Raw genomic sequence first — 12863 nt, forward strand, 5'->3', positions numbered from 1 at the left:
AATAACAATTATAATTACAAACTTTCAATTTATTAGCAGGACTCTTTACAAGGTTTCCCATTTGATAGATATAAATAGTTTAAAAAAATGCAGAAGCATATAAATTCATATTACTCCTTTTAGTCTAAAATCCATGTTGCCTATATTGTGTTCCTTGCTGCCTATACCTACACACACACACACACACACACAAATCCAAACATATGCCTATACACACACACACAATACTAAATTTAAACACTATTTTCCTTCATTCTGTTTAAAATCAGCTAAAGTAGTTAATTAATGTTAAAAAGGATCATTAATTAAAAAGATAAATACATATACAGTAAGTGCCTTCAACATACCAATGACAGTTCATTTTTTATTTGCTAATGGCAACATAAATTGAAAACATCCCATAACCAACACTGACAGACATCATTTCTAACAGTGGACAGGAATGAGGGAGGAATATTTAAGTAAAAAAAATATATCATTCAATTTACACGTTACTGTCAATGAGTTAAAAACCCAAGCTCAAATGTCAATTGACAGAAAATTGATATATATTCTTGGATGGTGCAGAGGTAAGAACTGCCTTATAACTAAAAGGTTTCGGGTTCAAGACCGGAAGCTCCATTTTTGAGTAGTGACGCTGCTATTATTATTACTATAATATTGTCAGTGACGTTCATGTGGTACAATGATCTTGCCTCTCCCTCTCTGAGTTGATGACATTCTTTTCACAAGAGCAGTGATGACCACAGTTAGGGCAATGGTTGATGCCTGCTCAGAACTATATGTTGTACCGGCAATCAAAGACACAATGTCTCGTGACCGCTATCAGACGATCATGTGCCATTTGCGCTTTGAAAACAAAGACATATGTGTGGAACATGTAAAATGACAGGTTTGCTGCGATCTCAGACCTCTGGCAACGTTTTGTTGAGAACTGTGTTTTGAGTTACAACCCTAGATTTAGATCAGCACAGTAACATACAACTGTCCCTCACAGTGGTCATATAGCTTATGGAGACGTTTCTGGACAAAGACAGAACTGTAACAACAGATAGCTTCTTCATAGTGCTTTTGCTGGCTTATAGACTGCTGCACTGCAATGCAATGCTGCTTGGCACCATAAGTAAAGTGGGACTTCCTCCTGCAGCTAAAGTCACTTCAGTACGCAAGCAATTTGCCATGCTAGTATTTAGTTCTTGCAGTGCCGTGCTGACAAATTATGTGCCCAAAAAGAAGAAGTGTTTGATTTCAGTCTGTAACAGTCGGTGTAAAGTTTTGCTACTTGTAAAAGATATCGCTGAAGCAATATAAGCAGGCACATAAATGCTGGTGAATCATGTCTTCTTGGCATCTTGTTATCACTTGAATTTTTTGTTATTCAGTTTTATTCTTGAATAAAAGCACATTTGTGTTGTTATTCTTTTGTGAAAGTGTTTATTTTATATTCCAGTAAACACTTGAATGAGACCAAATCTGTCTTTGCCTCATTCGTGCATGCACACACACATTCATACATGAAAACGTCACTATTTGAAAACACTATGCCATTTTTTTTTTAATTTAGCCTGTACTCCACGTTATGATGCATGTTACTGAAAATGCAGACAAACTTTTTCGGAGCATACACTGTCAGCATGGCACTGCCAGATCTAAACAGTAGTGTGGCGAATTGCTCGCGCACTAAAGTGACTATAGCTGCAGGTGAAAGTCCCATTTTACTTTTGGTGTCAAGCAGAGTTGTGTTGCGATGCAGCAGTCTATTAGAGAGGAAAAGCGCTGTGAAGAAGCTGCTTGTTGTTATGGTTCTGTCTTTGTCCAGAAACGGCTCCATAAGCTATATGACCACTGTGAAGGACAGTTGTATGTTACTGTGCTGATTGTACACTTGCTTCGGCTAGAAAGAACCGCAGCTACACCACTTTAATAGATGTGCATATGTAAGTGTACATGTGGTAGCTAAACAGAAATAAATGAATATAATAAGTACACTAATACAAATAGAATACATACATAAACATAACTGATTAACACTAGAATTACCAAAACCTATGAAAAATATCATAAATCCGGCCCACCTTAAATCTGTTTGCACCTCTCAGTCACCTTTTGTCATGTAAATGTGTCAATAACCCCAAGCAGCAAGCAGCCTGCTATATCTTCCCTCCCACCACCACTCAAAGTGCAAAAATCTCTCCCAACTCAAGTGTGGTTTATCAGGGAGTCAGGTACCTAGAGCTGTATAGGCTAAAAAATATATAATTATTTGGAACACATGCATTTCATGTGTGTTCCGTGTCAGCAAAGATCTATGTAAGTGTAGGATGACAGGAAATGCAAGAAATGTTGAACACATACCTAAAAGACAAACTTTTTCCATGTTTCAATACTAACAAATTTTGCCATGAAGTATATAATGTGTGAAGACTGAAGTCCAAATATCAAATAAGCACTTTCACAAAAGGTAAAAATATAACTTAACAAGTGTGCTTTTATTCAAGACTATAACCGAAGAAAAAGAAATCGGGCTAGCGTTGCTTTTTGTCGTGGCTTCTTTGGTAGAACAGGGGTAAGAACTGCTGCCTCCAATTCAAAAGGCTGCCAGTTTGAGCATTCCCACGTCTCCAAATAAATTTTGAGTAGTGAGCTGCTCTTACTGTTACTATTATACAATACAAACATACATTTGATTTTAGTCTGTAACAGCCGGTGTAAATGTATGGAACTTGTAAAGGTTAGTGTTTTTTTTTTATTCAGTTTCATTCTCTCAGTCGCATTCACGCTCGCCCCGATCTGACACTGTTAGTTTTAAAATAAAGACGTGCTATAGCAGAGGTTAACTCGGATGAGGACAAGGGTTCTACACTGGAGAAAGAGAACAGAAGCCACCCCACCACAAGGAACGTCCACTCACATATAAGAACAACGCAGCTGCACCAGGTGTAAACGCGAAAGATGGCACCGTTTGGATGCAGCAAAGGGTCGGCATCATCCTGTCAGTCAGTCTGCCCCACACCTGTCCTCCAATGAAGCAGCTCGGCTTACAGAGCTCGCCAACATATCATGCAAAGTCCTGTTTCTAATTTTTGTTTTGTGATGGTCTTTACATAAGAAACATTTATATGTTACTTATATAAAAACCAGTGTAAGAGACATTTCCTAGTTACATAAGAATCATAAATGTTTTGCTAAATGATAGTGCATAATTTATGGGAGGTTCGTATAGCCCCCATAAGTAGAATTGAATTGGTACATTCTAGCTATTTCTAACTGCTCTGACTAAACATTATTCTCCATTAGTTATCAGCCTTGCCATGTGTAAGGTGTAGAGGGCACATGGTTTTAAACTTTAGTTTAGCAGCTGGAGTATAAGGTGAATTCAAGCATGGATAAAATGCGTGCTGAAAGAAATCTCACAGTCCAAAAGTTTGTTTTAAAATATTTAGTGAAAATTGAAAGCAAATAATCCACACTGCCTATCAAATAATCCACACTGCCTATAAATAAAGTTTTTAACCGTGCCTTTCGTGCCTTTTTAGCATTGCGTACCTTGTGTGTGTGTTTTGTGTGTCAAGCAACATGTAAGACAAAGCGTTTAATTGAAAGTGCTGCGCCGTATGTTTAAAGCGTACAGAAGAAGAAGTTAAGAATCTTTAAGTTATAAAAACAACTAAAGTTTTCAAGAAAAGCCAAGTTTAGAGAAGATACATTTTTCCTTTTTTTTTGCCTTTTATTCCACATCTAACAACTTTTTTCTTTATTCTTGTATGGATTATTTGCTTTCAATTTGCACTAAATATTTTAAAACGAACTTTTGGACTGTGAGATTTCTTTCGTCACGTGTTTTACTCATGCATGAACTCGCCTTATACTCTGGCGGCTGCAGCCAGATCGAATGTTATTTACCTTGATTTATTTACTTATCTTCCTACAGCGTAAAGTCACAAGTAAACTGCAGAGCTTCCTGTGTTTAATTGACACGGTCATGTTCCATACATTTACACTGACTGTTACACATTCAAGTCAAATGTATGTTTTTATTGTATAACAATAACAATAAGAGAAGCTTAAAAAAAAAAACTTAAAACCGGCGACCTATTGAATAGGAGGCAGCAGTTCTTTCCTCTGTACTACCATAGAAGCCGCGACAAAAAGCCAGACTAACCCATTTCTTTTTCTTTGGTTATAGTCTTGAACAAAAGTGCACTTGTTCTGTTATATTTGTACCTTTTGTGAAAGTGCTTATTTGATATTTGGACTTCAGTCTTCACACATTATACACTTCATGTCAAAATTTTGTCGTTAGTACTAAAACATGAAAAAAGTTTGTCTTTTTGGTATGTGTTCAACATTTCTCACATTTCCTGTCATCCTACACTTACATAGATCTTTGTAAACACGGAACACACATGAAATGCATGTGTTCCAAATAACAATATATTTTTTTTAGCCTATACAACTCTTGATACCTGACTCCCTGATAAAAAAAGTCTTGAGCTGGGAGAGGCTTTTGCACTTTCAACGGCGGTGGGGGGGATGGTATAGCAGGCTGCTTGGGGTTATCGACACATTTGCAAGACAAAAGACTGAGAGATGCGAGCGGATTTAAGGTGGGCCGAATTTACAAGATTTTTTTGTAAGCTTTGGTAATTCTAGTGTTAAATGTCAAACTAGAACATTATTACATAGTATTCAGGAAGAGCAATGTTAAACATCAATTCCTCTACTTTACATATTGTTTAATCAAACCAGCAGGTAGCACTATTAACCAGAATAAAGGTACAGCATAAGACAGCATTCATTTACACAAAAAAAAAAAAAACTTTGTTTAATACTGCAAAAATCAAAATATTTTAACGACTTAGAGCGAAGTAAAGTACAGCATATCTCTCCTTAAAGGTCAACAATGCACAAACAATATGTTGTTTCGAAAAGACAAACATAGCCATAATAGCGCTTTTGTATATTTGCACTGAACATTAACATAAGTTGCAATATTAGCTAAGATATTAAGCTACATTGAACACTGCCAAAAAGAAAACAACTTACTTTTTCAGTAACGCACAACACACAGTTACAAAAGGTAGCAGCAAACTATAACTTGAAAAACACAAACAAGCAGGCAGAGACTGAGCAGCATGTTACAATTCAGGAAAAAATGCTGTGCATGTGCAATAGTCTCGTGGGGCATGTCTTGCCTAGGTTAAGCATAAAGCAGGGAATTTTATACAACCACAGACTCGGAAAGTCTTTATCATAGGGTTGTAACTCAAAACACAGCTCTCAACAAAATGTTGCCAGGATGTCCAAAACTGGAGCAAACCTGTCGGTTTTCACATGTTCTGCACGGTTGTCTTTGTTGTCAAAGCACAAATACTGCATGACAGTCTGATAGTGGTAACGGGATATTGTATCTTTGATTGCTAATGCGTGCCAGAGGGTCACCTTCCAGACTTACCCAAAGTAAGTAGTACCATCTCAGGACGAGAGAAGGGGGTTCCGCTAACAGACTTGTATCCATCTTCTCTCACAGCCTTGAGAAACCGCCCCTTGATGGCACAGAACCGAAAGAAAACCAGCCCCTTCTGTTCTGCACAATATAAAATCAGAGCGACCAAAGAGAGTGGCATCTCATTTTGAGGTGGGGCTGGCTTTTGTTCTGATGCAAGCCTAAATTCTTGCTTCTGATCATTCCGATAGGAGGAATACCATCTGTTTAAAGCTGCACATTGAGTGCTTGGTTTTCGTTATTTTTCTGTTTTTTGTTTAAATTACACAAAAAACACCCTCTAAATGTGGTAATGCTGGAAAACATGATTTAACCAAATGTCATCACTTAACAAAAGTGAAACATTTTCTTTGAATGCCCCCTCACTATTCCTGGGGCTTTACACAATTACATTTTAACAACATTTATATCAGCTACTTTCATTATTACTTTTGTTTTTTACTGCTACAACACCAGTAATTTTAAGTTTATTGTTACATGCACATTAATACAATGCATCTGTTATGTGTAAGCTACTTCAAATATACAAAAACATAAACGATTACCAACAGTAACAACATTATAATGTTCTGCAGACATTTAATGACTGTATATTCAAATATATAAATTAAAAGTGCCTCATAATTGTGGTAAAATAAAAAACAATTGTTAAGTCTACAAGGCTTTTAAATATCTGCACTGACTATCAGAAGGAAGGAAGGATAAAAAATGTGCCAGTTCCTTTTCCTACAGTACTTTGCAATGAGAATTTTAGAGACAGCAGTAACAGTCAGTAATACACTCCGTAAGCAATGTCAGGCACATAAGAGTGGGGAACGTTGTACAGGCTTTGGAAAAAGGGAAACTACAGGAAAGGATTAGGTTAACACCAGTGCTAACAAGTGCTCGTATTGGTCCCTTAGATTGGAGGAGAATTCTCCAGAAAAGCCCTTTCATCTCTTCTGGTGTTTCAGCCCTAACACGTGTCCCAGCTTGGTTCCTGTGGTATTTAAGTCTTCTTTCACCTGGAAGTCAGTGTTCACTCTTCGACCAGCTTCACAACGAGGAGTATGCAGCTTGATAGGCACTTTTATGTAAATGCAAAGCATATGGCTATCATTTCATAGTAAGCAGTTATTGTAGAGTTAGCACATACACAGTCAATGTGGACATAAAAAACTTTGGTGTGCTAACAGCCCTCCTGACATCTGCAGCTGTCCACATATGATGTCAACTCATGCTGTTTGTCAGGCATTCACTAAAGGTTAATATATCCAGCTAAACAAAGTTGTTATTGAAGGTTCTGTTCTCACCTATAATTTACACAAGAGCATTGAGAGGATTTCAAAAACACTCCTTACAAACATTTTTAAATCTGAATGAGCTGTGAATAAAATGATTGGCCAATAAACACCTACCTACTCTGTCATTAAGAAAATGTAAGAAACAGCTGAGGCTGTAACAGTGTAACCTATTGTAAATGTTTAAGAATTATTTTAAGGTATATGCATTGTATATGGTATAAAAATATCCTCTAGATTATTTCAATTGTTTTTATTAACTTTTTCTGCCATTTACTTTTATTAATATAACTTTTCGATACTTTACTATTACTCTTCTGCCTACTATCACTATACTTAGTAACAACATTTACAATAATATCTATAAGAACCTGCTGTGGGCTGGCGCCCAGCCCGGGGTTTGTTTCCTGCCTTGCGCCCTGTGTTGGCTGGGATTGGCTCCAGCAGACCCCCCGTGACCCTGTAGTTAGGATATAGCGGGTTGGATAATGGATGGATGGATGAATCTAGAACAACAATATTTTTTCTTCTTGGTTCCCTTTTTAAGTGAAGGTAATACCGCAGGAAGTGTAGTGTGGTGGTTAAGGCTTTGGAATTGAAACCCTGTGATTATACGTTCAAATCCTAGTACTGATGCTGTTTGACCATGAGCATGTCACCTCACCTGTCTGTGTTCCAATTGGAAAAACAAAAGAAACTTTAAACATTTGAAATATAATTAGTTAAGTGGCCTTGGATAAAGATATGAGCCAAATAAATAAGTACAATTTTATTGCTAAAGATTGCAGGGGTAAGCAACATTGGTCCTGGAAGGAGGCAGTCGTTGCAGGTTTTTGTTCCAAGCAAACATATTTCTTAATGAAAAGTCAATTATTGCTAATGAAGTTCTTATTGCTCAAGAAACATATTTTTCTCATTCATTGCAGTTGTTTTGCTTGTTGATTTCTCAGCATTAACCGCTTCCTTTACTCTTAAACAGTTGCATTCACTATTTTTAATTGCACCTTATAAGCACTAAGATGCAAACGAAAATGGAACCAGCAATTCTCCAACTAACTGGTTTCTATTTACACCTGTGTTTATTCATCATGAACAATCAAGTTTAATAAAATATTTGGAAGGAAACTGAAGAGAAAAAAGTGAAGGACTGAGAATTACTCATCCATTTTAGGCTTCAAATTATTTGGATGATATGTTTGGAAAGGAAAAATCTATGACATAAGAATGACTTGATGAGACAGAATAAAAACACTAACAAGCCACAAAATTATTAAGCTCTGCTATTTACAAAGATTGGTTTCTAATTGAGCAACTGGGTTGGAACAAAAACCTACAGCCACTGCAGCCCTCCAGGACTGCCTTTGTTAACCCCTGCTCTAGTGTATTTACAGGTAGCAATCCACTAAACTGAAGCTGAAAGTATATCAATAAAAACCCTAGAAAATGCATCACTGGTGATTTTACATACCTATGCAGTTTCTTAAGCCTGCAGAAAAAGGGACAAATGCAAAAGGGTGTCTATGTGAAGAATTTTCTGGAAGAAAGCGCTCTGGATTAAACTTTTCAGGGTCTGGGAACCATTTTGGATCACGATGTAGAGAATAAGGAATTATAATTGCATTGACTCCTTTTGGGATTTCATGACCAGCTGAAAAAAATGCAGAAAACAAAATATTAATTATGCAGTGAGTAAATATTATGTATAGGCTTTACAAAGGTAATGACCACAATTTATTATAATTAAAGATATATTATAAGTAAGGGAATAGTTTTATATTTTAATCTGATAAAATATAAGATTAATTACAAATCTGCCTAACCACTCCCTGAAAATGCCTTATCTAATTCAGGGTTAAACAGTCCAAGATCACGGCAGCAGCACTGGAAAAAACAGTAAACTTTGTTAGTCAAACTTAGTCAATAGGATCTCACTAAAGCTAGGGTTACAAGTGTGTCTTTTGATACCTTTTAATAATCCAACCACATTTTGACATTTTAAAACAACACAAGAAATATAGTTTTTTTAATTATTCAGTTCTACTCAATACCACATATAAAATTGACAATAGTATAAGTATTACCATTGTACAATAATTCACAGTAATGGCATAATGCCATTAAGTCATATCAGCATCATTATGAAGATGGAGAAAAAGTCAATAAGATTGTATCAGAACAAATGCATAAACAGTAAGTTTGTAACATAATTAGAAATGAGGGACCACCAAGAAATAAGATATTTAAGAAATTTAAGGAAAATGTTTGTTATTTTATTTTGTACAGTGTAAAGAAGGTGAGGCTCAAGCCAAGGACATCTTTGATAAAATACAAATACCAAAACTTGATACTTTTCTCATATAGAGACTCAGTAACCTTCTGAGGCTTCAACTTAGCAGCATTACTGTGAACAATGCTGAACGATAATGCAGCTAAAGAAAATAAAATGTTACCAAAACATTATGCCAAGCATTAATTACTCGCATTCCAAAGAAAAGTTAAGTCTTTCCACAATCTACATCATATAGACTAATTTCAATTGTGAATAATGTTTAGATATTAGGGGTCTACTTCCATGCCCAGCAGCTCAGCCCCTGTCCTGGCAAGTTAGACAGTGTGTGACTATGCACCACTACCTAACAGTGCAGCTGCTTGTGCTTGCAGACTTTCACATCAGCATGCATACATATATTTTAGATAGCATTTAAGTCTATACAGTATGTCAATGTTTCTTAATGAATCATTATAATAATAAATCAAGTTACTGCAGAATGTATTAATCTAGTTAGCTTTTAAGCTATGTAAGAATTAACTGTAAAGGCATGTATTTTTCCTTTCTTTCAAGCAGCTAGGAAACACCATGCTTGCTTGCTCAAGGCTGTCTGCAGCTTACCCCTTATCAGTGAAGCTGTCCACTGTTGCTCACTGACACAGCTTCCTATGATGTTAGTATTAAGGGATGCTAGAGCAACAAGTAATCATAAATTGAATCATTAATTGAGCAATCCAGATTTCACATGTGGGTTCTCCTGATTCCAACTTAATGACCATCAATCTGTAACAGCCCAGGATTAAGAATGTGAGAATGCAGGGAGGAGTATTTGGTTGATGCTCACCTCTAGGTGGCAAATACATCCTTCGAGCCAAAGAGGTTCTTATGAGGAACTGGACTGGGAAGGAAAATTGTTATGAGAAGATCTACTGGTAAGAAGATTGTTATGGGGAAGTCTACTGTACAGGGCAAGGGTATTCTTATGAGAAAGTCTGCAAAACCAGATGATTATTACGAGAAAAGGTACTGAGCAAGGTTATTATCATGAGAAACCCTGTAAAGCTGAAGATGGGTAACTCTGTGAAGGGAGGTATATTTTGAGATATGAATTATAATAAATATGAAGCTCGCCCAAAGCATGATGCTCACTTTATTAAAACTGACACAGGCTTTATGTACTCTGCAATGGTTTACTATGCTGTGCAATAAAGTCTATTTTAACTGCCTTTCTGAAAACTCTGCTTGTTTATTTTTTTTCTTTGAAGAAATTTTATCCATGACAATTTTAACTAAAGCAACAGTGTTTTGGTTCACTTAACACAATTTCAGTCTTGAGAGGTCTTACAATTTCAGGGTGCAGAAAATGCCCTTAATAGAGTTGAATTTGGTTATCTGTTTTACTGTATTGTGAAAAATTGGGTTTGATCCCAACATTTTTACATGTATTACTTTATTTTATGCTAGTCGACGAGCCTCTGTCTGTATTAATAATAGAAACTCTGATTATTGTGATTTGTTAATGCCTTTGAACTGCTAGTTGTCCATATCCAGAAACATTCAGACATTAAAGGGACTGTAAGAGAAGTGCTTAAATGGAATAAGTCTCGTTACACTATTGACTTTATATCTCAGGTCCACATTCTTTTAATATTAAAATTTCTAGGGGAACATCATTACAGCTTATGAATCAGAATTATTTTGAATAAAAGCATGCTTTTTTGAATAAGTTCTATTACATGCCAGAGCAAGCCAGGTCATCTGTATAAATTAAGACAATCATTATTTAAATATAGCTGACAATAAACATGCTTCCAGTGATATCAACAGAGATCCCCTGTCTTAGACAAGGCATGTAGAAAAATCTTTAATGTCTTTGTAAAAGGCAGATTTACTATTTTCACATGAAAACTGAAAAGAGCCAATACTTACAACTGACCTATAGTTAATAAAGCCATAATTAAACACGTGGATCTATAAAATCAATTCTATTGTCAGGGGATAAGGACTATACAATAGAATTAAGTGAGTTAGTCATTAAAATATACTGATTACATGCTTCAATTCTCACAGAAAAGTGTGTTGAAATAGTGACACAATTTATAATAAAAATAATTATAATAAGGGTGTGGCCTACATGTCACCAACTGGCTCATTCAGAAAGAGTTAACCTTATAAAGTGGTAAAATTCCACTTGTCTTTTTAACCAAAAACTGAAATAAAATCCTACAGTAATTACTAAATACATCCAACTTTACTGTAACTTTGGACATAAAATTACATGCTCTGTAAAAGTATTGAGATGGAGAAGACATAACCAGTCAGTCAGCGGAGAAAAACTGTTTTAACTTTTAGCATAAGAAAATGAGAGCAACAAGTTGATAACTAATTAAAAAAGAAAAAATGCATTGCCCTGATGAGAAAACATCATAATTCAATTTCAAACTATGTTGTTTCTCTATTTGTGTTTTGTTTACAATGATGATGAGGTAAGTTGTCTATGTGTCATGTTTATTCCAAAATAAAGTTTAAGTAAATAAAGTGAATGTTTTAACAGTTCCACATTTACCCGACACTGATGCTGCTTTCAAACAAAAACATGAGGCAGAATGATGTAGTCAGCTTCACAGGGACATGCAGCTCACATGGCTGCAAAAAACAATCAGCTTTTTGCTTCTAAAAATAAATTGGCAGAGGCTAAATTTGTTCCCACCCCTTGGGTCTATGAGGCCAATCAAATGTCCACCAGTAAAATGACTAAAATGTGATAAAAAGAGACTTTAATACCTAGCTCAAGGTCATGAGATGCTGGTATCTATGGATGGAGTGTCATTCTATGAAATGGTTCACTCACACACACAGACATTTTCATTTATTGGGCCAGTGACCTAACAAACACATTTCTGGGTTGTGTGAAAGAAAATAGTACTTTTGCAAAATGAAGTCATAATTCACTGGACCCAAAATTCAGAAGTACATAAAGTACAACATCCATGAAAATATTTAAATATTTACTTTGTTTACACATTATATCCAAGGAAGAAAATTTCTTAATTTGAGAAAAAATTTGTATCTATACACCTCCACTTACAATGATTTCTCTGCTTGAAATGCACTACTATCTGATATAATCCAGTATGGCACAGCAGAGCCAATCTACTAATAGTTACTTACAAATAAGAAAAATGATACCAAAGCAAAGCGTTTATTTGGCAGTTTACAAAGCAAAGATCTAATCTGTCCGGTACTACCTAGTTCTCCCCCATCACCCTGAGAAGCATTGCATCATCTTTCTTGGAATGGTGAGTTAGTCTAAAAGAGACACGCACAGTTTTAATGGCATTGTCTCTTCTCTCTATGACATTTTCATAAAAAAAAAAAAAAACATTCAAAATATACAGTAAATGTATATTTTTCATTCACAAAGTATAACGCAAAACTAAATAAAAATAATAGTAACACTTTAGGTACTACAAAAATGCACCTAATACTCATTTACTATTGTGTAAAAAGACCTTAAACAATTCTTTGGATCTTCTTAACATTTACAAAGCATCATGAAAGTGTTTATTCGTCTCTGCAATGTGACCTACTAACAAAACTTTACTTTAGAATGGTCTGAATATTTATCTTTGATTTTCTCGATATTCCATATTTAGTATAAGACTTTTGAATGCTTCATATTACAGTTTTTCTCAATTGCTAAAACACTAAAACCCATTAGCTGAAGAAAAGTTCTCAGTTGCCTGACCTCATTTAGCTAATTGTGCAGTCTGTTGTCAATACCTTAAACCATTTCACATGGTAAAAC

The 12863-nt window shown here is 35.5% G+C and overlaps 1 protein-coding gene across 2 annotated transcripts in view; it reads right to left on the bottom strand.

Annotated features, from left to right (window-relative positions):
- The window catches only part of LOC120527497 (cytochrome P450 4V2-like), a 63857-nt gene that overhangs the window by 3185 nt on the left and 47809 nt on the right, over window positions 1-12863 (bottom strand). For both annotated transcript variants that reach the window (XM_039750962.1, XM_039750964.1), the window contains one exon: window positions 8255-8434. In XM_039750962.1, the coding sequence (XP_039606896.1) occupies window positions 8255-8434 (180 nt within the window). The remainder of the gene's footprint in view (window positions 1-8254; window positions 8435-12863) is intronic.

This window comes from Polypterus senegalus, chromosome 4 (assembly GCF_016835505.1).
Source record: "Polypterus senegalus isolate Bchr_013 chromosome 4, ASM1683550v1, whole genome shotgun sequence".
Lineage (NCBI taxonomy): Eukaryota > Metazoa > Chordata > Cladistia > Polypteriformes > Polypteridae > Polypterus > Polypterus senegalus.